The sequence below is a fragment of the Mauremys mutica genome, chromosome 13 (assembly GCF_020497125.1).
Source record: "Mauremys mutica isolate MM-2020 ecotype Southern chromosome 13, ASM2049712v1, whole genome shotgun sequence".
Taxonomy (NCBI): Eukaryota; Metazoa; Chordata; order Testudines; family Geoemydidae; genus Mauremys; species Mauremys mutica.
The window spans coordinates 242320-269619 of NC_059084.1; the positions used below are offsets into that span (position 1 = coordinate 242320).

Here is a 27300-nt window from a genome sequence, read left to right on the forward strand (position 1 = left end):
TCCCAGCCACCTCTTCAGCTGGGAGCCCCCAGTTGATTTAAAATCAAGTATCACCTCCCTACCCCCAACCTTCCTTTTTGGCCCACAGCTGTTTTGGTGGGGCGGCGCTGGGGAAGGAGGGTTTGTTTCTGCAGGGCTGGACGGCCCTGGGGCGGGGTGTTTCTGCGGGGCCGGGAGGTTTCAGCCCTCGGCTGTTTTCTTTGGAGGAATGTGGCCCTCGCCGCTTTACGAGTTGTGCAGGCCTGCCTTACAATGAAACACCTCTGGACAGGACCAACACTGGACCCACTCTGGAAACTTGCTGATCCCTACAAGGAGGCACTGGGGCAGATATGTAGCAGCGAGGAGGGCTGCAGATCTAGTCGCGCTCCTCCCCTGCACCCAGGCCTGAGAGAGGGACACGCTGGCTCTTTTCTTAGCATGCCCCAGCCCCAGCCCCCAGAGAGCTAAGAATCCGTTCAACCTGGAGACATCTCCCTCCCCCTCCCAGCAGCTGCCTCTAGAGAGCTGCTTGCTGGCACAGCTGGCAGTGCACCGTTGGGGTGGGTGAGACACACACGGCCCAGCACAAGGAAAATAATAGGAGACAGCAGTGCTGTGGGGGGAGACATGGAGCCCTATGCTTAGGGTAGGGGACAGACAGCAGCCTGGGGAACTGGGTAGGAGAAGAACCCACTCAAATATTTAAATGACTATGAATAAAATTTTATTGGGCTATAAAAGATTTCAGGTTAAACAATCAGTGCAATGAGCAATAGCCAGAGCTACTGTAGGGGCTGTGCCACCACAGACTGGTGCCTGCCAGCCTTGGAAATGCATGAAGCCCCATGCAGGCTTTAGGCTAAAAACTGGGTGATTTTTTTTTTTCCTGTTTCTATTTCATTGAGTTGCTTGATTCCACAGATAAAGTGCCAATAGGAAATGGGACTAATTCTAGCAACAAACACCAGCAAGTGTTAATCACAAGAAATCCAATTTGCCAAGCAGAGCCAGTGAACCCCAGCTGGCTACTCCACACGCTATGCAGCTTGGCAGTAGGGAAGAAAGGGCAGTCATGGGGTTAAAAGGTCATCCACTGAGGGAGATGGGGCTCTTCTATATCAGCCTGCGAAAGTCCTCAAAGTTCAGCATGTTATTTGCAGTTTCTGACCAGGCCGCATGAGTTGCCCCATCCATTTCAGGGGCCAGACGGTTGCTGTGCTCTAGAGTGTGGTCTGCACCCCCAATAACTGCCTTACACTCTGGGCACTTGCTCCTCTCCATTGCCCCACCGCAGTCACCAATCACATAAATGTGGCCATTGGGGCACTTGAACCAGTGACCTTGTGGATAGCCAAAGGCACTAACAATCTGCACTCGCTCCTCCTCAGAGATTCCCAACCCAGACTCTGGCAGAGCTGTCTTTAGTTCTTCCATTTTCATCTTCACCACCTTTTCATCCTCTTGGGTGAACTTCTTCGTTCCCTCTAGGATCTGCCGCAGAGTGGCAATTTCTCTCGAGATAGAAGTATTCATCTTTGCAGTTGCTGTTTTGCATCTGGCCAGAAGACTCACCAGGTATGTAAGCCTCTGAATCTCACTCTGGAGGTCAGAGAGCTCCTGACCAGTGAAGCTTAGCCGGGGCTTGTCCAGCCACTCCTGAATTTCAGTCAGTCGCCTCCTCAGTCCTTCCTTCTCGCTCACATCAAGCTTGTTCAGGGAGCTCATCAGCTCACCCAGGCGCCCATAGAAGCCAATCAGGTTCTCAAGAAGTCCAATACTCTTTGTGGAGAGATCAGGATGCGTCAGCTTCTCTTCCAGCATGAGATATTTAATGGACAGATTTCTTCTCAGAACAGCCTTCCCTTCCAGCACACCCTGCAGTCTGTGCCTGCTAGTTTCAATTTCACTTACTGGACCTTGGATTCTCTCTTTCACTCTCTCTATCTCCTCCAGCCGCCTTTTCACGATGGTGCCATACCTCAAGTTCTTCCTGATCGCTGTCTGGCAGCTGGGGCAGACCTTCAGCTTGATGACAATTTCATCTTCATCCATGTAATGGTCGAGGCCTTGGGCCTCAAAGATGTGGCCACAATCCTCCAGTTCCACAAAGCGAGCATCTGGCTCGTCCTCAAAGCCAAAAAAGATCTGGGTGATTTCATCCTGGTGACACACACGGCACTTTTTTGGACAAGGTTCCCCACACAACCCAATGCAAGTATGACCACAGCGCAGTAGCTTAGTGCATGGTACATCGCAACGGGGCCTGTTGCATGGCTCAGAGCAAAGCTTGGTACACTGGTAGTGCTGACACCGCCACTCACATGGCTCCATGCATGGGATACACATCTCTCCACATTTCTTTTTGCACCGACTGTGGATGCAGTGGTTCTGACAGGCTTGCTGGCATGGAGGGCATTCCCTGGTGCAAGGCTGCTGACACTGGTGGGAGCAGATCAGGAAGCGCTTACAAGGGCTCTTGCAGTGCTCATGAAATCGCCCTTCAAAGCAGGTATGGCAGGAACCTGAGCATGCATGGCCACAATCCAGTGGGATAGGGCATTTGGTTTTGCATTTCACAGGCATCCCGTGTTTCATCTCCACTGTGATCCAGCACTTCACCTGCTGGTTGTGGCCACATTTCAGTGTGACCATAATCATCTCAAGACACTGAACACTGCATTCCTGCCCACAGGACATGCTACATCTGTGCCCACATTTCAGATATTTCTGACAAGGCTCTTGACAGCAAAACTCGCTCTCAGAAGTGGAGCAAGGGACCATCTGCTGGTGGCCACACTTTGGGATGGTTTTCAGCACTTTCACCATGCATGGTCCACAGCGCTCAAAGCACAGTTGGGGGCAACGATGGCCATCTTTGCAGAGCACCTTTTGACAGGGCTTCATACACTGAAACTCTTTGTGCTCTAAGTCATAGGGGTGACATGCTCGAGTGCAGACATGTCCACAATTCAGCCTGAATTCACAGGGGCGACTACAGCCCCCTTCAGGAACTCTGCAGAAGTCTGCTCCCTTGGAGACCAGAGTCCTAGTGTCAGGATGGTTCTGACAGCAGAGCATCAATGAGCGACCAATATGACCTTTCTCCCGCAGGGTGTGAATGATCTTGCTCCAGAGAGGCACCTTGCCAAGCATTCCCATATTCCCAATACAGTATAGCCCTTTCTTAGCTCTGGATAATGCTACGCAGATCCGGTTAGAAATCTGCAGGAACCCAGCTTTCTCTTCCTTATTACTCCGCACAAGTGACAGCAAGATAATGTCATTCTCCTCACCCTGATACTTATCCACCACATGAACCTTCACACCTGTGAAGATCTTGGCAGGCATGAGTTTGCGCAAACAGAAGAGCTGACCAGTGTAGGTGGTGAGGATGGTGATCTGGGAGGGCAAGTAGTCCTGGCACAAGAAGTATTTGCACAGCTCCACCACAAACTGGGCCTCATGTGGATTCTGATGGCTTTTCCCTTCCTGGATCTCCTGTTCAGGGAAGTCGTGCTCCACAAAGAAAAGATTAGATAAGATCCCCTGAAAAGAAAAGAGGGGAAACGTTACAGTGGAAAAACCATTCTAACCTTCCAACACTGAAACCTGCTCTTTCATGCCTATGGTGACCCACTTAGCAGTTCCTCTGTAGATTACTTGGATTCAGGGCACAGGACTCTGGTCATTGCACACTTAAGGCAAAAACTCCTCAGTCAGACCCCTCATAACATACCCAGTAAGGGAGAGTTTGGGAGCTTGTTGGCCAAACAGTGTCCCACTAGTACATCACTGACTATTCCAGGAATCCAGCAGCATGTAGAGGATTTGATTCCTTATCTTAGAGTCCAACAACTACAATTTATTCTTTAGGTTACAAAAAGGAGTTTGTGCTAGTGGCATGTTCACAGGCTATAAACGAGAAATCATGGCTCATTCATTCACACTTCTCGATGTGAATACTCATGTATTTAGGATAGATAGGAGAAATGGGTGATAAAATAACCATGGACAGTGTTTCTTTACTGATACCTACTAGCCAGGGTGAAAAACACTTTCAGTATCTCATCCCCATGGGACCCTTAGACACTTTTCTCGAAGATGTATATGCAATACTTGTAGTCCACGTAATAAACTTTATATGTATGAGTTTGAGAGAGTTTGTTATTGGGCTCTGAATAAGCGTATGTACTTCATTCTCCCATCACACTATTCTCCCCCTTTCATGGCACTTAAGAATCTAAAATAGCCAGTCTCTGGTCTTTTTCTCTCTCAATTCCTCTTGCTTTCCCAATCCCATAATTCACACCATTCCTTTTATTTTTCAGTGTTTTGTGTGATCTTACTTTCCTCCCAATCCCCATTCTCCTTGGCCCAGCCTCCGCAGTGCTTGGCCCCTCCAGCACACCCTACCCATTGCTGAGAAGAAAGCAAGGGTTTCTCCTCTCCTCCATCGTAAGGGCTAGTAGTGTCAGGGTCCCTGTTGATCCCTGGCTCCCTCCTCCAGTGAGGTAGAGAATGCAGCCCATGAACCTGTCCAAAGTTTCCATTCAACCTAGGTGAACATGCAAGTAGAATGTTCATTCCTGGACAAAGAGGTATTGTGTATTAGTTGGGTTGCTCCTGTCTCCCTAAGGGACAATCAGGCCATTTCAGTCAGAGCCAAGTTTCTTCAGGAAAGATGGATATTCATGCATGTGGGCACAATTCTCTGGCTCTGAGTGCCTGTAGTTACAGTAATGGCTGCTTAATAAACTGCACTGGTTGAACATGTTTTTCCCATTAGAGCAAAACCAGGATTCCGTGTTAGTGTCCACAGATTAATAGAATTTAAGGCTAGACGGAACCCTAGTCTGACCTCCTTCATAACATAGGCCAGAGAATTTTACCCAGTTAACTTCTGTATTGACCCCACTAATGTGTTTGACTAAACAGTCTTCCAGAAAGGCATCCAGTCTTGAAGACATCATGAAATGAAGAATCCACCATTTCCCTTGGGAGTTTGTTCCAGTGGCTGATCATCCTTCACTGTTAACAATTTGCACCTTATTTCTAACTGGAATTTGGTTTACCTTCAGCTTCCAGCCACTGGTTTTTGTTGTGCATTTCTCTGCTAGATTAAAGAGCCCTTTACTACCCAGTATTTTCTCTCCATGCAAGTACTTAGCTCTTTGGGCAGAGAATCTTTTTGTTCAGTTGTACATACAGTGTCTAGTACAATGGCACCCAAGTCCTTGACTAGGACTGTAGGTGCTATAGTAATATAAATAACATCCATCCATCTTTTTTATAAGATAAAAACTCCTACATCACCTGATTTCTTTATTTAACATTACCAATTTTTATCAGCTAAACTTGATCAAAGAGACAGAAATACTTGAATACAAACCCATAGAAGTGACTAGTTTGGATGATACAAGGAGAGGATCATTTTACCCAGTAAGGGGCGGGCGGGGGGGTTCAGAGAGAAATTGCTTGGTGCCTTCTGTAAACTCACCTTGATGTTTTCATACTTGAGGACAGAGGGATGGTTCTCCAGCTCTCGGTATATGTGGGGAGTGAGGAGCTGGGCAATCTCAGGGCGCATGCGGTGCTGAAACACAGAAACAAAAGTTACAGGAGAGCTAGAGTTAGCTATAGCCAACATAAATGGGCAAATTTCTCACATGATGGAATGAACTGAACAATCCCTCCTTTTCTGCTTCATCAGGGAGACAATGACCAAATACAAGACAATGGTGCCACAGAAATGGGAACGAACCCTCCCTCTATCACCAACTCCAATCCAACCAGATGAAACTGACCAAATGTATCGTCATGAAGATATGGCACTGTAAGTAAGTTTGTTGCTTTTAGTGTAGTTCCCAGTGGACAGGTTGTCCAGCATCACATCAGCATGACATCACTGTGACATAACCTACCCCATGTAACCCCCTGAACCCACCTATTCACTATTGTTATATGATTATATTTTGTACAAAGTATGCTTTGTGAGATACCATTTGAAAAGTCACAATCTGTTAAACACTGTTACAATGTATCTTCATTGTATATGAAATTATGAGATGTTGCTATGTTTTGTGGGTCTGCTTCTCACACCCTCTTCAGTTATGCAACAGGGAGAGAGCCCAAGAACAGAAAGGCTGTACCAGAAGATATAGTGCCTGTGTCTTGAACGGACACAGAAAGCTGGTCTGCATGGGTCTGACAGATCCCAGCGCTCTTCTCAGGGATTAAGCAAAACCTGGTTTTTTGTTTTGTTTTTTTCAGATTGCTTTGGGAGCAGGAATATGAGACTGAGCTTCCTACAGACTCCAAGACTCCAACCAGATAAATTCCTATTGTGACACTACACCCCATATTTGTCATAGTAATATTATGATATGATTATGGCATAATTATGATGCATTTTGTGAAAGATGAGTCATGTACGGTGTTACTGAAAAGTTATGATTTGCTGTATATGATTACCCTATTTGTATGTATGTATGTATCATTTTTGTATATACAGTTATTAATATGGACTATGTATCTGTATTTCATATGTAATTACACCTGGGTGACACCCACTAGGCAAAATGCTTCTAGTCTAAACAGCTGGTTGTGAAGGGCCTATTCAGGGTAAGGAGCCATTAGGAAAAACAATTGGCTTTAGGGAGAAGCTTATCCCCGACCTGGTGAGCCTTCCTAAGAATGCTCCAGACAGTCCATAAGTACTGGCTGCTATGATTCTGCAAGGGCATGTGACCAGAGCACATGACTCTGGACTCAATTTTGGGTACCTGTATTTTTCTACAAACTGGGCTGGGAACTGTTTTTGGAACAACGGGTTCCCGCCACATGCTAACGCTATATAAAACAGGGAGTGACATCATCTGTTGTTCTTCACTCCCCCACAATAACTCAACACCTAAGCGAAGCTCTGAAAGAAAAGGACTTGGAATGGAGGTGGGGATCCCAAACTGCAAAGCAAGTGCAGCTTGTGCCTTGAGAATCTGCAAGCCTGCTTTTATCAGTAGGTCCCTACCAAATTCTCAGTCAATTTCATGGTCATAGATTTTAAAAATTGTGAAGTTCATTATTTCAGATATTTATACCCAACTCTGAAGGCAGCAGCACAGAAGTAAGGGTGGCATAGTGTAGCATTGCAACCCTTACTTCTGCACTGCTGCTGGTGGAACACTGCCTTCAGAGCTGAGCACCTGGCCAGCAGCCACTGCTCTTCGGCCACCCAGCTCTGAAGGCGGCACAGAAGTAAGGGTGGTAATACTGCAACCCCCCTGCCGCCTCCCCCAACAATAATCTTGCGACTTCCCCCCACAACCCTCTTTTGAGTTGGGACCCCCAGTTTGAGAAACATTGGTCTCCCCCATGAAATCTGTGTAGTATAGGGTAAAAATACACAAAAGACCAGATTTCACGAGGGAGACCAGATTTCACAGTCCATGATGCATTTTTCACAGCCATGAATTTGGTAGAACTGTAATCATTAGTCAGGGTGAGAAACTGCTAATTCATATCCAATCTTTCTCGTATTTTAGGTTTAGTTTGCGGTTTTGTTTATTTTCTAGGTAACCTGCTTTGATCTGTTTGCTATCACTTATAATAACTTAATCTTTCTGTAGTTAATAAACTTGTTTTATGTTTTAACTTAAACCGGTGTGCCTTTAAATGGAGTGTCTGTGGAAAAATCTCAGTTTGGTTGCCACAAGTGTGCAGATTCCTCTCACCATTGAGGGGGGGCAGACATAATCAACTAACACTGTACATATCTCTGTGTGGTCAAGATGGTATAATTTTGGGTTTATACTTTAAGAGGGGGGAACTGGGAAATTGGCCGGTGACTGCTGTTTGCACTCAGGTAACCCAGTTTGGATGAGACGCACCACCTGCTGTCATGTTGGGTGATAACAGGGCCTGGGTGAGGCTGACTGTGTCCCCAACCCAGCTGCGTCTTAGAGGGGCGCAGCGGTTCCCACAGTTCCCAGACTGCACCCCAGGAGTGACCACCTGTTACACCTATATCATGGAAAATGAATACAGCAAGCAGAAATTCTAGAGCTGCTCCTCACCTGATAATTCAATCGGACAAAGGGGAAACCGACTTTCACCAGCCGCTCAAAGAGAGACATCTCCAGGTTAAAGTTCTTGGCCAGGTCATACACATTAGCACTAGGCCGCAACTGAAAATGAAAGTGTTAGAGTCCAGCTATTATGAGTTCTCCCCCCCAATCAGCAACGCTTTCCTCTCTCCACTGGAAGGGCACCGACAGAGTTTTTGAAACAACGCCAAGTATTAGGGCCAGCTCAGCTACAATGAATCAGGCTCAGAAGTGAGGTTAAGTTACTGCCAGAGCTGTACAAGAGTTTTGTCCCCAGAAGCATGTTGGAGGCTGGAGGGAGGCAGGGCCAGTTACTGCCACTGTGGATATAGCTGGTGGGGGGAGGATGATAAACCTGTGGGACCCTCCTGCTTGGCATTTTGCTGTGCCCAATCTCTGTCTCTGTACAGTGGAGGCGGCCCCATATGTACACATTACCTGCTGATGGTCTCCAATGAGGATGAGGTGCTGACAGGCTTTGCTCAGAGTGGTGATGGTGTGAGCCTCCAGCACCTCTGCTGCTTCTTCCACTATGACAATTCGAGGCTCCACTTTCTGCAGGATCTGACGGTATTTAGCAGCACCTGGAGGGAGAGAGAGAGGCACCCTCAACAGAGCCCAACTTCCCCTACAGGCAGCAAGCTAGTGCCCAGGAACTCCAAGACAGATATTAAGAGAGGGAGAGAACCTCTCCAGGTCTCAGTTCCCAGGAAGACACAAAGAGTTCTCTGTCATGCATCGCACATTCCAAGACTCATCCCCAAAGAGGCTTTGTAGCTGCATCTTGGTCCATGCCCAGGAGGGCTCCTAGGGGTGCAGGGAGTAGATAATGTGACCCAAAGACCTCTCGAAGCTAACGGGCATAGAGATGCATAAGGGTTACAGGACATCCCCTGGGTCTGGCATCTACATACTAGTTCACCAAAGAGAGTGTCATGTGAGGTCTCTACTGCCAGCCTGTATTGCACTGGTTGTCAAAATCTTTCCTAAATGTATCTGCGGCTAATATGTAAAGGGGGTGTGGGTGTGGGGGTGAGAAAGAGAGAGAGAGAGAGATAATTTTATGGCTTTAAAGCAGTGACATGTCTTAAGACAGGTTCTACCAGACAGGAAGTAGGAGACATTTGTCTCCGCGGCTGGCCATTGTATACTGGTAGTGGTGGATTAACATATGGGTTCCAGCCAATTTGGGGGCCCCCTGAAAAATCTCAAGATGCCAGGGCAGGATGATTTAGCTGCTGCGCCCTCTGCTCTGCTGGCTGTGCTTGGGGTAAGGATTCTTGGATGAACCAGTGTCGGGGGAACAGGGGTTAGCCAGTGAGTGCAGCTGGAGGGAGCAGCAGCAGCCACCTCTTCCTTGTTGTTTTCTTCACTGCTGCCCATGGCTTCTTGCCACTGCTGGTGACAGGCTCCCCCAGTATTCTCCCACACCTGTTCGGGCAGCCAGGGATAGGTGGTGAAGGAAGATAGGGAACACCGCCGCCTGCTTTTTCTCCTCCAGCCCCAAGCTGAGCAGGAATGCCCACTCTCAGCTGAAGTCCTACCACCCCGAGCCCAAGCTGAGCTGCAAGGACATGTTACTGATGCAGGTTGCAGCCCATCAGTAACTGGAAGAACATAGATGGTAAGAGGGCGGGGGGGGGGGCGCGCACTGGGATGGGGAGCTCCCCACGACTAGGGGAACCACGAAAATCCCCATTACCTCAACCCACAGCAACAGCTCCCAGGGAAATGCAACAAGGAGCCAAAGTGGGGGACGGAACACACACTGCTGTCCTGGTCAAGAGAGGAAACATGGAAACCCCAAACCCTCCTGTGGGAGCCCCCATCGCCTCTTTCTTACTTCTCAATGTTCAATCACTTCTCTCCCCCAGATGTGACCTAGTCTCGCCTCTCCTCTTCCAGTTTTTTTTCCTGTCTCTTTTGGTGATTGCAAAGTATATGGTGAGACAGGCTTTGTTTGGGGTTTTTTTTGTATGTCTCCATCCACAGTGTCAAGGCCTTTTGATGCCACTGTCGCTGCATCTCACAATGCAGCTTTATTTACCCCATCCTAATGTGTCATGATTTGGCCCCATTTACCCCCTCCTGAATCCCGAAGACCTTTGTCGAGCCTACCTCCCCATGCACATGGTTCACAGCCTTGGGATCTTAGTGGGGATTCTTGCATGTCCATTGTGATACCAGCTGAGCAGGGAGTAAATAATGCCATATGCGGTCTTCCATAGTACAGTTCTCCCACCTTAGCATTGAATGAAAGACTATAGTGCTATTTACCCCAGACTTCATGTTTAAGATCTTTCTGTGTATATTCCCCGCCTCACCCAGCATGGATTGATGTAGCACTGTTTACACTGGGCCACAGCTTCCAGACCCAACTCACTCAACTAGGAATTTCACAAATGAATTGTGGCCCATGCAAATTTACTTAACAAAGATGGTCAGTGGACTCAACCGTTATGGGCTAATGGTCATCTGTTGCTATGTAAATGCCAAAGCCTGCAGGGGGGATAAAACAAAGGAAAAAACCCAGATAGTTATAGAAGTAGGAGACAACATTTACCTTCAGTTTCAGTGACTTTTTTCCCCTCCATTACACTGATGATGAGGCATTGGTATAATGGAGCAATGAATGTTCTCTCTGCAGTATTATTGGAAAAACTATGTTCTCATTTGCTTAGTAATGACCAAACATCCTGTTATGTGCTCTGACTAATCAGAACCTGGACTGTTCTTAAAAGTGTGATTTAATATAGAAATATAAGCTAGTTTCTGGTTAGCTAAAATAGTTAGTCCTAAAACTTAATTGGTAAAATGTCAACTCTCTCAGGTTTGAGATGAATTGCCTTTGGCAGAAGGCCAAGACAGTCACACATCAGATTCTTTCATAATTTTTTCATAGTTTATGTGATCAATTACAAACTTTGTTTTAAACCAGTTCGCACCATTGGTTGAAAAAAATAAATAAATGGTTAATTACTTCTCATAACTGTTGTTCTTTGAGACGTGTTGCTCATCCATTCCAATTAGGTGTGTGCGCTGCACGCACAGTCGTCAAAAAGTTTTTCCTCTAGCAGCACCCATCAAGTCAGCTGTGGAGCTCCCTGGAGTGGCGCCTTCATGGCACTCAATATATGACCCTGCCAACCCAGCACCTCCTCAGTTCCTTCTTGCTGGCTACTCTGACAGAGGGGAAGGCGGGTGGGTTTGGAATTGATATGAGCAACACATCTCGAAAAACAAGTGGTGAGTAACCATTTTTTTCTTTGAGTGATAGCTCATATCAATTCCAATTAGGTGACTCCCCAAGCCTTACCCAGGCAGTGGGGTTGGAGTTAAGAGAACACTGACTGCATTACCGCTCTGCCAAAAGCGGCATCGTCTCTGGCATGCCAGATGATGGCGTAGTGAGAGGTGAAGGTATGCACCAAGGACCAAGTGGCTGCCCTGCAGATTTCTTGGATCGGGACCTAGGCCAAGAGTGGAGTGCGCAGTAAGAGCCAGGGCTGGTATGTTGGCCACTTCGTAGCATGTGCGAATGCACGACATGATCCAGGAGGATATTCTTTGAAATGAGACCAGGAGTCCTTTCCGCCGGTCTGCCACTGCTATGAATAGCTGGTTTGACCCCACTCCCCAAAAAAGGTGGACCAATATTCCACAAAACCAAATGTATCTACATTCCACCACTTACCTAGATAGCAGTTCATTCCAGCATCTTCTCTCTTCCTTCACTCATGGAAGAGGAAGGATCACTTGGACATTTCTCCTTCAGCACCCTTCTGAGTTCCCTGAAGTCATTCATAATCTGTGAGATATCCTACAATGCAGTGTCATTAGCACTGAAATTCACCATCACCAGAGGATTCATCCCCATCAACTTTAAAAGCCTATCTAATCTAAAGTGATGTCTCGTGTCTTGGCTCCAGGAAAACAGCACACCATCCTTTTGTCATCTGTCCCTTGCAGAACATTGTACCCATTCTTCTTACGATAGAATCCCCAGCAAGGCTTGTCTGTCTTCCTTGGACAGTTGAACAGCTTTGTCAGCATGCTATATTTTTCTTGCAGGTCAGGCTGAGCAGCTATCCACAGGTATGTCCCATACACCTCTGTGTTGAATTTGACCAGGTGGAGCTTCAGAGATATTTTCAGCAGTTTCCACACAGAGTACTTGGTATAATTTGGAAACCTCTAGTTTTGTGGCATTCGTCCTGGTCATCATTCTGATGGTCATAGCCTGTCTATCTTTGTCTGCCTCATCATCTTGCATTCAGTGGTTATCAATTGCCAAGCCTCCTCTGATTCCTTGAGGGCCAGTTCCTTTCTTCACTAAATCTGCAGTGATGGAACTTCTCAGTCTCTCTGATGCTGTGTAACATCTGCATTTGCCCTCCCAATCCAAAAGTCTATTCTTCCAACACAGCCACCAACTTCCATGTCATACACAAAGTCCCTTCTGATTTCAGGCAGAAAAGAAAACATGGTATATCTGGTGCAGGTCACAGCTGTTCCATCACGTAAATGAGAGTTGGGATTTCCTTTTACATACAGTCCCTCACACTCCCTTGCCAAACTCCCTCTGAAACTCTCCTATTAGCTGCCTGTTTGTAGCTCACAAATTTGTCAAGCAACTGACTTTTTATCCTGCTTAGCTCCACCACCTACCAGCAAGAAGCAACTAGTCACTCTGTCTTCAAAAAGGGGGGAGGGCTAATCAAAGGACCAAAGGTCAAAGCTACATGGCCTTTACCTAGACACCAAACAGATCTGTCTGAGCTGCTAATTCAGAGGCCCATGGCCCAGCTACAGAAACTACACTCAGAAAAAACGAACAGATGAGCTCAATACACCACTCACCAAGGCCTCCTACCCCCAAGCACAGAGTCCGCTGCTTCAGTCTCCAAAACTCCCCTGTTAGCTGCCCCTGTTCGTGACTCCACACACACCACTTACTGATTCTGGAGATGGAGTCCATTGGGAGCTGTGTCCCTCCACTGACCTGGGATGCAGTGCTGGTTTGTTCCCTACATGCCACTCACCTGTAGTTGTCATCCCTACAACCAGGGCCTCCTTAAGAATGCAGAGATCCTCCTGCAGCCTCAGTTCTGCCAACCTCTCTGCTGCCACCTGGTACTGCTGCTCATGCTGCAGGATCTTTCGTCGAATCTCCCCCTGGTACATCTGTAGCCAGCGCCTGGAGAAGGGCATGATCACCAAATGAGAGGAAGGATGGTCCACTGCTTAGGACGCTAACCTAGAACTCATGAGACCTAGTTTCCAGACTGTGATCTTGGGTAAGCCATTTAGTATTAGTGCCTTACTCCAGCCCTGTCCTCTGTCACAGGGTGGGAAAGGATAAATCCATCAGAATTGGTGAGGTGCTCAGCTATTACCATAGTGGAGGCCAGATGAGTACTTTACATAGATGGGGAGCAAGCAAACTGGGGGCAATCTCTGGGCATCGCCTGCCCAACACACCCAAGAGCATTGTTACCTGTACAGCATCCAGCGGGAGCTGAGGTCCAGCTGCCACAAGTCCTGGACAGCCCTGGCCTCTGCCTCAGTCATTGCATTCAGTTTATGGAGCTCAGCCCTCATCTTCTGCTTCATTTTCCTCCTCTGAGCTGGTTGCATCTGTAGGAAGAACTCCCATCAAGCAGTTACACGTACAGTTCTCTGCACCAGCATTCCCTCATCACTCCCTCCCTGTCCAGACAAAGCAAAAGAGCAAGAGAGCAAAAAACCAAGCTTCCTAGTCCCAGTGAATGTGTTTACCTCCCACTCCACGGCTTCCTGCTGTGGCTGGGCTGCTCCTTGACCCTGCTTTTCCAGCTTCATGGCCAGCAGCATATTTGCTAGTTCCATGACGGCACCATTCTCATCTTCCCTCCTCTGCTGAGGCCTGGCTGCCTCTTCTTCCTCAATCACTCGATCTGCCTGAATCAGGTCAGCCTCCTCTGGGATCTCCAGCAGCTGTTCCCCCTCCTCTTCCCGCTCTTGCTGCTCCTCTCCATCCTGCTGGCCACCTATAAGAGAGAAAAATCAGCCATACACGGAGGCATCAGTGAGGGCAATGCAGCTAAAGGGACGATAGAGGGACACTGCAGTAGGACGAGAATGCAGCAGTGGAGAGGAGCATGCTGGGATTTTAATTATTCACGGTACTTTTCAAACACTATCATCTCCCCTCGCTTCCCCTTCAATATCATGCACTTTTCAGTATCTGCTGGACCACAGCTTCCCCTCACCAGGCACCTCCTGGCTTATGCATTCGCCCCCCTACCACAGGCTTCATGCATGGTGTGACAGGTTGGGTCACAGAGACCACCTTGGGACTGTCACCTGGTGTGCCGAGACTACCTCCAAGCCCATTTTCCCTGCCAGCTTGGAACTCCAGAACCCTGTCTTGTCAAGCCAGACATGCCAGTCTGCTCCAACACAGACCCAGGGTCTGAACCATGCGCCCCAAAGCTGCAGACATAACTGAAAACAGCTTAAGAAGTGTTCCTGTCTCTAGCACCCAGAAACCCAGCTCCCAATGGGATCCAAACCCCCCAAAAAATCTGTTTTACTCTCTCTAAAGCTTACATAGGGGAAACTCAAATTGTCCGCCCTCTAAAACACAAAGATATGCACAGCTGTTTGCTCCCCCAGATACTAATTACTTACTTTGGGTTCAATAATAAAAATGATTTTATTAAGTATAAAAAGTAGGATTTAAGTGGTTCCAAGTAATGACAGACAGGACAAAGTAAGTTACAAAGCAAAATAAAACAAAAACATGCAAATCTAAGCCTAATACATTAAGAAACTGAATACAGGTAAATCTCACCCTCAGTTGTTCCAATAAGCTTCTTTCACAGACTAGACTCCTTTCTAGTTTGGGCCCCATCCTTTCCCCTGGTACAGTCCTTGTTCCAACTCAGGGGGTAGCCTGGGGAATTTTCATGACTGGAACCCCCTTTCTTCTGTTCCACCCCCTTATACAGCTTTGGCACAAGGTAGGAAACTTTTGTCTCTGGGTCCCCACCCCTCCTTCTAAATGGAAAAGTACCAGGTTTAAGATGGATTCCAGTACCAGGTGACATGCTCACATGTCCTGTGAGACCCCAAGCCTTCATTCTTCCTGGCCTGACTCACAGGAAGGCTTGCAAGTAAACAAAGCCATTTACAACCAATTGTCCTAGTTGATAGGAGCCATCAAGATTCCAAACCACCATTAATGGTCCACACTTCGCATTACAATAGGACCTCAGAGTTATATTTCATATTTCTAGTTTCAGATAGAAGAATGAAACATTTATACAAAATAGGATGACCACACTCCGTAGATTATAAGCTTTGTAATGATACCTTACAAGAGACCTTTTGCATGAAGCGTATTTCAGTTACATTATATTCACACTCATTTTCATAAAATCTTATGGAGTGCAATGTCACACATGGATATACACTTGTCTTCATACACCTGCAGGAGGTGTGAGCCTCTTACCCGCATTCTCAGCCACTGGGTTCTCTGCACCATTCTGGGTGAAGGCAGTAACACCAAGGCCCAACCACTCCAGAATCATAGAGTTCCTTGAACCCTTGTAGTAAAACCACTCATCATCCTAATACAATGAGAAATAGATCAGCAAGACCTGTGCAGCTCAGAGCAGCATTTTGAAGCCAAACTATCATACACTCCTCTTCAATACACACACACACACAGAGGCAGCTTAACTAGGGCCAGACCCAAATCTGTCAGCAAGATTCCTGCTTGCTGCCTCAGTGCAGCAGATGGGAAAGTCTGTGGCGGCTTCAAGTACCTTCAGAAATCAGGATTTTTACTGAATTTAATCTAGAACAATTTCCCTTGGTTATTGGTGGCTTTTTATATTGATAATAAAGGGAATATCAGCTTGAAATCTAGGCAGTTTCAAAGAGTGAGCTGTTTTCTGGTCCTACATCAGCCCTATCTCTCCCCCCATCTCTTTACTTCAAGATCACTGCTTATTCTACTTAAGAAGCAGCAAAGAATCCTGTGGCACCTTATAGACTAACAGAAGTTTTGCAGCATGAGCTTTCGTGGGTGAATACCCACTTCTTCGGATGCAAGCAGTGGAAATTTCCAGGGACAGGTGTGTATATATAAGCAAGCAAGAAGCAAGCTAGAGATAACGAGGTTAGATCAATCAGGGAGGATGGGGCCCTGTTCCAGCAGCTGAGGTGTGAAAACCAAGGGAGGAGAAACTGGTTCTGTAATTGGCAAGCCATTCACAGTCTTTGTTTAGTCCTAAGCTGATGGTGTTAAATTTGCAGATGAACTGGAGCTCAGCAGTTTCTCTTTGAAGTCTGGTCCTAAAGTTTTTTTGTTGTAGGATGGCCACCTTAAAATCTGCTATTGTGTGGCCAGGAAGGTTGAAGTGTTCTCCTACAGGTTTTTGTATATTGCCATTCCTAATGTCTGATTTGTGTCCATTTATCCTTTTCCTTAGAGACTGTCCAGTTTGGCCGATGTACATAGCAGAGGGGCATTGCTGGCATATGATGGCATATATTACATTGGTGGACGTGCAGGTGAATGAACCGGTGATGGTGTGGCTGATCTGGTTAGGTCCTGTGATGGTGTTGCTGGTGTAGATATGTGGGCAGAGTTGGCATCGAGGTTTGTTGCATGGGTTGGTTCCTGAGCTAGAGTTACTATGGTGCGGTGTGCAGTTGTTGGTGAGAATATGCTTCAGGTTGGCAGGTTGTCTGTGGGCGAGGACTGGCCTGCCACCCAAGGCCTGTGAAAGTGTGGGATCATTGTCCAGGATGGGTTGTAGATCCCTGATGATGCGTTGGAGGGGTTTGAGCTGGGGACTGTATGTGATGGCCAGTGGAGTCCTGTTGGTTTCTTTCTTGGGTTTGTCTTGCAGAAGGAGGTTTCTGGGTACACATCTGGCTCTGTTGATCTGTTTCCTTATTTCCTCGTGTGGGTACTGTAGTCTTGAGAATGCTTGGTGGAGATTTTCTAGGTGTTGGTCTCTGTCTGCAGGGTTAGAGCAGATACGGTTGTACCTCAGTGCTTGGCTGTAGACAATGGATCTTGTGGTGTGCCCGGGATGGAAGCTGGAGGCATGAAGGTAGGCATAGCGGTCAGTAGGTTTTCGGTACAGGGTGGTGTTAATGTGACCACCACTTATTTGCACCGTGGTGTCTAGGAAGTGGACCTCCCGTGTAGATTGGTCCAGGCTGAGGTTGATGGAGGGGTGGAAGCTGTTGAAATCATGGTGGAATTTTTCCAGAGTCTCCTTCCCATGGGTCCAGATGATGAAGATGTCATCAATGTAGCGTAGGTAGAGAAGGGGCGTGAGTGGACGGGAGCTGAGGAAGCGTTGTTCCAGGTCGGCCATAAAAATATTGGCATATTGTGGGGCCATGCGGGTGCCCATAGCGGTGCCACTGATCTGGAGATATATATTGTCATTAAATTTGAAATAGTTGTGTGTGAGGATAAAGGCACAGAGCTCAGCAACCAGTTGTGCTGTGGCATCATCAGGGATACTGTTCCTGATAGCTTGTATTCCATCAGTGTGTGGGATGTTTGTGTAGAGAGCCTCTACATCCATGGTGGCTAGGATGGTGTTTTCTGGAAGGTCACCAATGCATTGTAGTTTCCTCAGGAAATCAGTGGTGTCACGGAGATAGCTGGGAGTGCTGGTAACATAGGGTCTGAGTAGAGAGTCCACATATCCAGACAGTCCTTCAGTGAGAGTTCCAATGCCAGAGATGATGGGGCGTCCAGGATTTCCGGGTTTGTGGATCTTGGGTAGTAGACAGAATAACCCTGGTCGGGGTTCTAAGGGTACGTTGATTTGTTCCGGTGCTAGTGTAGGGAGTGTCCTGAGTAGATGGTGCAGTTTCTTAGTGTATTCCTCAGTGGGATCTGAGGGAAGTAGCCTGTAAAATTTGGTATTGGAGAGTTGTCTGGCGGCCTCCTTTTGGTAGTCAGACCTGTTCATGATGACAACAGCACCTCCTTTATCAGCCTCTTTGATTATAATGTCAGGATGGTTTCTGAGGCTGTGGATGGCATTGCGTTCTGCACGACTTAGGTTGTGAGGCAAGCGATGTTGTTTTTCCACAATTTCTGCCTGTGCATGTCGGCGGAAGCATTCAATGTATAGGTCCAGACTGTCATTTCGACCCTCAGGAGGAGTCCATGTGGAGTTCTTCTTCTTGTGCTGTTGGTGGGAGGGTAACTGTGTATCAGTGCGCTGTTCAGTGTTGTCCTGGAAGTATTCTTTGAGTCGGAGACGGCGAAAGTAAGCTTCCAGATCGCCGCAGAACTGTATCATGTTGGTGGGGGTGGCAGGGCAGAAGGAGAGTCCCCGAGATAGGACAGACTGTTCTTCTGGGCTGAGTGTGTGGCTAGATAGATTGACGATATTGCTGGGTGGGTTAGGGGTATCACGGTTGTGGCCCCATGTGGCAGGTAGGAGTTTAGACAGCTTACAGTCCTTTTTCCTTTTTAGAGAGGTGAAGTGGGTAATGTAGATCTCCTGTCTTATTTTAGTGAAGTCCGTTTGTATGGAAGTTTGGTTATTGATGAGAGTCTCTAGGTTGGAGAGCTCTTTTTTGATGTTTTCCTGTTTGCTGTATAGGATGCTGATCAGGTGGTTCCTCAGTTTCTACTTAAATGACTCCTCTCTTCCCTCTGGCTTTATGAGACCCACAGAGAAAACAGACTCCATGGGGAAAATGTGATACTGACTCCATACAGAGTGCTGCCAGCTGCACAGAGGAAAACCAAAGAGAAAGGTTTTTCCCTTTAAATTCTGGTCCGGCAAGGAGCTCTGCAACAGGGGCTCTTCCAACACCCAGCTCCTTGCAGGTCCAGGGCCTTAGAGAACACAGTGCTCTAGTCACAGGCACAAGCAAAGCATTTTCAGACAAATGGGATTTAAGTTGAAAGGGTCACTTAGAATTCACTTTGCCCCAAACCAGTCCATTTGCCCGAGACTTCTGCACTGACAAAGAGAAAACACATTGTAGCATCATGAGGGCAGTTGAAGGATTTGGCAGCAGCTAGGGGAACTGCTGAGGATTTTGGTACCTAGGAAGGCAGGAGAGGCACTGAAGTTTTGGCAACAGGGAGGGGGACAAATCTCTTCTTTCCCTAACCCTTGTGAGCATGCTCAGAGAAACTTCCAGTTCACTTCCCCACTGATTCTTGATATTAACCAGCTATCCTACTGTCCCTACCCTGTTTCCTTCATTGCATCCGTTGGAGAGCAGCAGACACATTCAGCTCTTGTGCTTAAATGCTCAGCAGAGAAACAGTTAATTCTGACTGTTAAATTGCCCATCATTCAGTTTCACAGTTAGCATTCTACTGAGATGAATGGGACAGTTCAGATTTCTCAGAGCTATTGTTCTGGGCAGTCAAATTGGGAAGGCTTCTCTGCAGCCTCAGGGTAAGGGTAAAGAATACAATTTTTCAGCAGACAATTCTGCAGCCATGGAATACACAGGGCATAAGTAAGATTAAGAGATTTTTAGAAAAAGTCAGACAAACAATAAATCACAAAAACCCAAGCCCAGCCACCTGGGGCTGAAGTCACAGAGGTCACCTAAAAATCACCCAATCTGTGACCAAATTGTAGCCGTATTGATAAGCTCCCAAACTATTCACCGTGGCCTTCTTGCCTTGAACTCCTCAGTCAGTGAAACTAGCACTTCACTGCAAGCAGCGAGGCCTGCTGGAAATGGCTGGGACTTTCCTAGCAGCTAACATTGAATCTCTGTACCTAAGGATTATGTGCAGAAGAGGTACAGTCAGGCATTAGGGCTACTGGCCTGGAATGACAGGATTCCTCTTACCAGACCATTCATCAGGCTGTCCCAGTGTTGCGTGGTGATGTATCTTTCCAAGTGGCGTTCATGCAACACTCCATGTGCTGTACACTCTAAGTGCCGTGCTCCTTCACGCAGCTCCTGCTCTGACTGTTTCATCTGGGTGATTATCTATGCAAAAGGAAAGAGGAGCGAGGCTTTCAGAAGTTATTATGCTCTGGAAATCCAGGCTCTGAGAAGAAACATCTAGAACATCATAAGGAAAAGTCAGGGCAAAGAGCGAATGAGAATGGGAGACCAAGCAGATGGGCTTCAGCATGAGAGAGGGATTAAAGAAGGAGATGGGGAGAAGAGGGCCTGGATAGGTAACAACTGCACAGGTGGATTAGCTGCTGCATCTCTTCCCTGATGTGTGGGCAGCCTCCCCCCGCCAAGATTTTCCAGAACCCCACACATACATTCATGTATGCCCTGCGGAGGTGCGTGGGCAGGCTGCGGCGAAATTCACACTTCTTCCGCAGCTCTCGCAGGGTAAACTGCTTCAAGATCTCGCTGCTGCTTCTCCCTCCAACTCGCACAATCCCACTCTTCTGAGAGGTGTAGATTCCTGAGCATGAAAGACATTAGCATGAAAGAGCCACTCTCTGTTCTCTCTGGGAGTGGGGAAAGCAGGGAGAATCACATCAGGGCCACATGCCTCCACTCACTTCAGGGAGCCCCTTCCTGTGTGTGTGGGGAGGGGGGAATTCCAGCTAGTCCAATTCAATTTGGAGTAGGATTTTCTCACTGCACAGCAGTGGGGACCAGAGTGAATAGCAAACCCATGAATGCAAACATCGGATTCAAAGGAGGGCAGTTCCAGCACAAAGCATAGCTGTTTGAACTTAAACCTTCACCCCACACCATGCAGACCCTCTTACCTTCCAGGAACTGATCTAATGCATGGTTGGTGTAACAGACAACAAGGACGGGAAACTTCTGGAGAGTGCTTTGCCACACCTGCTCGTTGGTCAGGAAAGCCTGAACAATCTTCAAACCCACATAGGTCTTCCCTGCAAGACAAGCCCAGAATCAGAGATCAGAAATCCAGGCCAGATGTGCAGTCCTGGAATCAGAGGTTTCATCAGATCAGGGTACAGGGTCAGAAGCTGTGTGTTTCATTCCCAGCTCTGGCAAGGGACTGCCCATAGTGACACAGGCAGGTCAATTAATCTCTCTAGGCCTCAGTTACCCACCAGTAAAATGGCAGAATGGTCCAGTATATAGGGCACTGGACTGGGAGACAGGTGACCTGGGCTCTGTTTTCAGCTCCCCTTCTTATCTGTCATGTGACCTTTAGCAAGTCGCTTCTCCGTCTAGGCTTTGTCAGTCTTATCTATAGAGACTGTAAGATATTTGAGGCATGTACTGCCTTTGTGTGTATATAAAGTGCCTAGCATAATGCAGCCCTGATCTGAGATGGAGTCTCTAGGTGTCAAAGAGAAATAATAAAATAATGCAAGGCATTAAGGACACTATAACAGGTACCATATAAAAACTTAGACAAGATTCTGGTCTCCTCCACGCCTGCCATAATGGCGAGGTCTATAGTTCCAAGTGCCATTTCCCTACACCAGCTACAATGGAAGGGTCTGTAGTCATCATTGCAATGCAAGGTCATCAGAGGATTAGGAGCTGACCACTTGTAACATTTTGCAATGCTGTGGATGGTTGTGACAGATGCAGAGCAAGATTACACCAACTCCACACATGCAGACACCATGGTATCAGATCAGCCACACACATGGTATCAGTGGGAGCTAAAAGCCTTCTGCCCCAAAAACACAGGCCCAGATCTCACAGAGTGTCATTGTATCCACACGAGAAACCAACATACATGGTCATATTTAGCTTTAGGACAAACCTTGATATTTGATGTTTTAGTAAATTAAAAAAGGGGATGAGGTCACTGTCACACATAACCTAGACTGCAGTGGAGTTACACGAGCACCAGCTGGGCACCAGTAATAGAGCTCCAAACACACAAAACCCATTGAGACCAATGCCTGTTCACCAGTGCAGCTGACAGGGGCTGCTCCAACCTTGCACGGCTTATGCAGAGCAGAAAGACACTAAGCTCTGTGCCTGCCCACACACAGCGTGGTCCAGGAGGCAGAGATTCAGGGCCAGCTTCTCCTTTCTAAACAGGCCAAGCACCTGTCCTCCTATGAAAAGGCTCTCTATTCATTGTATGGACCTGTTAGGACTTTCTCATTCTCTGTATTCAAAGCCCAGGAACAGCATCTGAGTCCAGCCTGTGCATGAAGTTGGTCGTCAAAGGATGTTATTTTTCTTTAGAATTTTCCTCTATGCTTAGCGGAATTTATTAACTGGTGCCCAACAGTGCAGTTCTAAGCAACAGTGTATCTCACCAGTCCCAGGAGGCCCCTGGATAATGGCCAGCTCCTTGGTGAGTGCCAACTGCAGGGCTTGCATCTGGGACTCATCTAACTTCAAGGCTTCCATTGAAGGCCACTGGTTGGGGTCTAGAACATTCACCCTCGGTCTTCTCAAGTCATCGGGGCTCACCAGGAAACCCTCCTTTCCAACTGGAGAAGGCTCCTCTATCAGGGGCGCAAGGTTGTAGGTGCTGCCCATTGCCAGGTATGCTGGCTCCTTCACCAACACATCACACTCCACAATGTATTTCTGAAATGGGATGTCTTCTTCCTGGATCTCCTGCAGCCCTTCCAGCACGTGTCGGTAGGCTTCAAAGTAAGCAGTTGTCTCCACCATTAGAAAGGAGTCAGAGGGCTGGACCTCTGCCAGCAGCACCTGGCTGTGCTCATTAAAGCACAGCTGCACAATGCCCTGGGACAGGTCTGCATTGTCACGGTTGGACACTGTGGCAAAAAGGAATGTTTCAAAGTTGTCTTTAGACATACAAACCAGAGACCCATACAGCAAACGCTTGGAATTCTGCCATCGCACAAACTTCAGGGGCTGTGTGTCAAACTGGACCTTGTAGACGATGCCAGATGAGGAGCAGAGGGGGGTGATGATCCGGGTGTCAAAATAGATTCTGATGTCATCAAACTTCCTTTTCCTCAAACCTTTGTCCTCAAAGTTCTGCAAAAGCTCCAAGATGCCTTCCCTTAATGGCCTGACAAAGTCCTCTCTTAGGAGCCGGAAATGCGTGTCCAGGTAAACACTGGTGCTATCATACCTCCCAGAGACAATATTGGGACGAAGAAAGGGCTTTTTATCCCGATGCACCTCGTTGTATGTGGGGTAGATGGTCATTGTGCGGTAGGTTTCTTCCTGACCATCAGCCTGAGGTTGCACTAGGGTGTAGTTGTCAGCTCTCAGAGTGCCCTCACGCCTCTTCTCCTGCAGATGCTGAATAAGGGTCAGGACTTTTTCCAGGTTCTTCTCAATCTGTTCTGTAATGTCCACACCAGATGCTCTCAGGGCATTTATAGATGCTGGCAGGACAGACATCAACATGGAGATTTTCTGCACTGAACTGGCTGGGAAAATGCTCACCAGATCCTGAAGGAGGGAGATGATGTTGCTTATATGCTCAGGGAACTGATGTCGTACAGCAGGAATGGCCTCAATCATCATGTCTGCAACATACTGTGGCAGGCAGATCTTGAGGAAGTTTGATTCCTTTACCATGCCCAGGAGCTGCTGGACACTTTGGCGGTCCATTCTGGAACTGCATGCCCTCCTAAGAACCTGGCAAATGAGCTGGAGGAAGCTGGGTTTCATGGATGTTTGAGACAGAAGCTCCTTGAGCCCTGAACTGGAGGCAAGTGTGATGACCACTTCAGAGGGGTCTTTCTGAAGGAGACTTTCCAAGAATTTGTAGCCAATCCTCCTGAGTTGCTGAGGCTGTTCATTGGGCTCCTGGCACTGGGCACCGCCTGGAACAGGATTCTGATGGAAACGAGGATTTTCACAAGGGTGGAGTCTTCTGCCCCTGCCACCATCTTGGTTCTCATTTCTTCTTCTTCTGGCCTCATTTTCCTGCTCATTCCGCTGTCCTCTGGGTCCATCATTGGCTTGTCCACCCTGGTTTCTCCTTCCCTGATTGGGATACCGTCCTGCACCATAGTATCTTCCTTCCCTCTGCCCAGGGTGAAGAGGGTTATCGTTAACCCTGGGGTTTCCTCCAGGTTGGGCTGCTCCTCTCCGAGGATAGCCTGGTGCATTAATTGCTCGGTTTCTGCCTCTTTGTGGCAAGCCAGCATCTTGATACTCTACAGGACCCAAAGAGAAAAGATATTTAGAGAGAATGCCTCCTTAGAGAGGCTGCTTCCTGACACGATGTTCACTGGGATAATCCCCACTCCGCATGACACCATATTTGCCAGCAGCAGCATGTTTCAGACATTTCATATCACACTGTAGAACTAATATTTTATTTACATCAGTATGTTTTCTGCTGCGTAATGAGTAAAGGTACGATTCAGCCATGGACTTCGTGACTTTCTGGGACCTCCGTGACTTCCACAGTAGCTGAGCTGGAGCAGCTGTCAGCCCCCAGCAATGCCAGGGCTGAAGCAGCGGGGGGTGGGGAGGGGATTGGGTCAGCCCCTACCACTGGAGCAGCTACTGCAGCCAGCCCCAGGGCTGGCCACCCAATCAGCTGGCCAGCCAGCCCCCAGGGCCACTGGAGCAGCAGTGGCCACCAGCACTGAGGCAGAAGATGTGACCCCCACTGGTCCCCTTCATCCCTGCAGGCCTCCCACTGTAAATCCCCGTCTGTCCCCTCGCTCCGGTGTTTTTAGTAAAAGTTAAGGAGAGGTCACGAGCTTACGTGAATTTTTGTTTATTGCCCACGACCTGTCCCTGACTTTTACTAAAAATACCTGTGACAGAATCTTAACCTTAGCAATGAGCAGGCACTGAGGAAAATGGCCAGCATAGAGTTTAGGATTGTGGCTAAACTATCAAATAACTCCCTTTCCATGGGCTGAAAAGCTGAATAGCATGGGGCCCAGGATGAGGTCCTCTTTACAGATTGGGTTTTGCCAGCAGCTAATGGCTGGTTTAATAGCCCATGAGAAAGCAGCCGTTGGTTCAGAACTTTAGTTTTACAGTAGAGTTAAAACTCAGAGCAGCAGGACAGACTCTTCCCCCTTGTCAGGGGGACAGAATTTGTCAATGGGTGGACAAATTAGGCACCAGATACTATGGTAATGATAGCCAAATAACAGACAGGTTCCAAGGCATAGGACTCATCCCTATCTGCCTCTATTTGGCATTAGTCAAATTAAACCAATAAAACCCACTGAAACAAAAATCTAAGAAGGTGCTTTTGTAAAATATGTACCAATCAATCCCTACTCTGAGACAACAGTAATGAGTGTGGTAGAAGATCTTAGATTAAAACAGAATGGTGGTGTGTCCAGTGCTGGGAATGGGTGACGGGGAGAAGCAGCGGGTTTTAATTTATTTAAATTTCAGTCTCAGTTTTTTCTCTAGCCCCATTCATTAAGCAGGCCACTCACCTCTCCAGTTAACATTGTGCTGCCTTGGGTAGGGTTCCTGTCCAGGTCTCCTGCCATCCATTTCTGAGAGTCACTCAAGTCCTCTTCTGCCTGGTTCTTTGTGCTGCTGCAGGCAGAGAGACAAAGCCAAACAATAATCTTTAAAAGAGAACCAGGCTAACACTGCCCAGCATCCACAAAACCAGGAGCACTCTGGGCGCTTCTGTGGGAGACAGTATTAACTCCACAAGGTACATTACCATACGGAGTACCAATTACACCTGATGTTGCCAATTCAAGGATAGTTATACTATCTTAGCTCATCAATTAACACTTTGCATACTAGGGACCCTTCACCATCTGCATCTCTTCCCTTAAACCTGAATCTGTCACCGTCCCAACTCCAGTTTCCTTCCACTGAGCATTGGAACACCCCAGTCTGATGGCCTCATGCTCTCTGTCCTCCCATGAGGACATCTCTGAGCCAAGTCCTCCCTGTCCCACCCTGCTCTCTCAGAGCAACCTGCCTACACCATGGTGGTCCCTGTCCTAAGAGGTGGGAGACATAAGTCCCAATCAGGCCAGCCCAGCACGCACAAACCTCAAAGAAGTGTCCCTGTGGGACTACCCCCCTTTCCCGTAACTGCCTCTCATTCCCATCACCAGGGTATCCAAATGTCCCAGGAATCACAAACCCTGTTTGTCTAGAAGACAAATCCCGAGTCCTTACCCACCACTGTGCTGCTGGGTTTCTGTATTACCGAAAAACAGCTCACCCGTTTGCCACTTCTCTACAGTCAGTTTCAGTTTCTGGTTCTCCACTAGCCCAGCCCAGAGGGGTGGCCCAGGAGCTCCTGTAGCTCTAGGGCGTTTCCAGGGCACCCAACACCAAACACGAACCCACTGCACCAATTTTTGCTCAAAATTCACGAATGTGAAGTTCTGTAGTATCGTTTCCCAGTTTCTTATAGCCTGCCCTCCAGCCCCCCCTTCCTCTCCTCCCCTCCCGCCCCCGGTCTCCCCCCCTTCGGGCCCGGCCCTCCAGCCTTCCCGGGCCTCCGCTCCAGCCTCCCCAGAACTCCCCTGCCCTCCAGCCCCCCCTTCCTCTCCTCCCCTCCCGCCCCCGGTCTCCCCCCCCTTCGGGCCCGGCCCTCCAGCCTTCCCGGGCCTCCGCTCCAGCCTCCCCAGAACTCCCCTGCCCTCCAGCCCCCCCTTCCTCTCCTCCCCTCCCGCCCCCGGTCTCCCCCCCTTCGGGCCCGGCCCTCCAGCCTTCCTGGGCCTCCGCTCCAGCCTCCCCAGAACTCCCCTCCAGCCCCCCCTTCCTCTCCTCCCCTCCCGCCCTCGGTCTCCCCCCCTTCGGGCCCGGCCCTCCAGCCTTCCCGGGCCTCCGCTCCAGCCTCCCCAGAACTCCCCTCCAGCCCCCGGCCTCTCCTCCTTCGGGGCCCGGCCCTCCGCTGCAGCCCCCCCCTTCCTCTCCTCCCCTCCCCTCCCCTCCAGCCCCTGGCTTCCCCCTTTCCGGCCCTCCCCTCCAGCCTTCCCGGGCCTCCGCTCCAGCCCCCGCTTCCCTCCAGCCCGGCCTCCCCCGGCCCCGCCAGCCCCGGCCTGACCTCCGGGCACGAGCGGCGCCCTACCGCCAGGAGGGGCTTCTCCTTACGCAGGTGACCCCCCCGCCGCAGTACCCGGCCACCCTCCGCGCTGGGCCCAGCCTGGCCCGAGCCAAGGGCCGCCCCGGGCCGGGAGAGGGAGACCGAGGGCGCTTCTCACCATCAGCAGCCGGGCCCCACAGCTCGCCCCAGCCCCGCGGCGCCGCCCGCACCCTGAGGGGGAAGCGGCTCCGCCCCGCCGGCGCTTTCAGTTTCCTTTCCGGGGCGGAAGGGGGCTGACTCCGCCCGGGGGCGGGGCATATCGGGGGCGCC

General features: G+C 48.7%; 1 protein-coding gene across 3 annotated transcripts; it reads right to left on the reverse strand.

Moving 5' to 3' along the window:
• Positions 1-689: 689 nt before the first annotated feature.
• On the reverse strand, positions 690-27286 carry ZNFX1 (zinc finger NFX1-type containing 1). Of its 3 annotated transcripts, none has more exons than XM_044985368.1 (14): positions 27149-27286; positions 25406-25511; positions 22319-24151; positions 20828-20959; positions 20366-20514; positions 19935-20078; positions 15580-15697; positions 13863-14113; positions 13582-13721; positions 13127-13281; positions 8523-8668; positions 8055-8165; positions 5480-5575; positions 690-3528 (listed from the first exon to the last, which is right to left on the reverse strand). In XM_044985368.1, exons 2-14 carry the CDS (start codon positions 25464-25466, stop codon positions 1096-1098), a joined length of 5769 nt encoding a protein of 1922 aa, XP_044841303.1. In that variant the 5' UTR covers positions 25467-25511; positions 27149-27286; the 3' UTR covers positions 690-1095. The 3 variants fall into 3 exon arrangements, with proteins under 3 accessions (XP_044841303.1, XP_044841305.1, XP_044841304.1); XM_044985370.1 differs by having other exon boundaries at positions 25406-25508; positions 27149-27232; XM_044985369.1 differs by lacking the exon at positions 27149-27286 and adding an exon at positions 26161-26313.
• Positions 27287-27300: the final 14 nt, after the last annotated feature.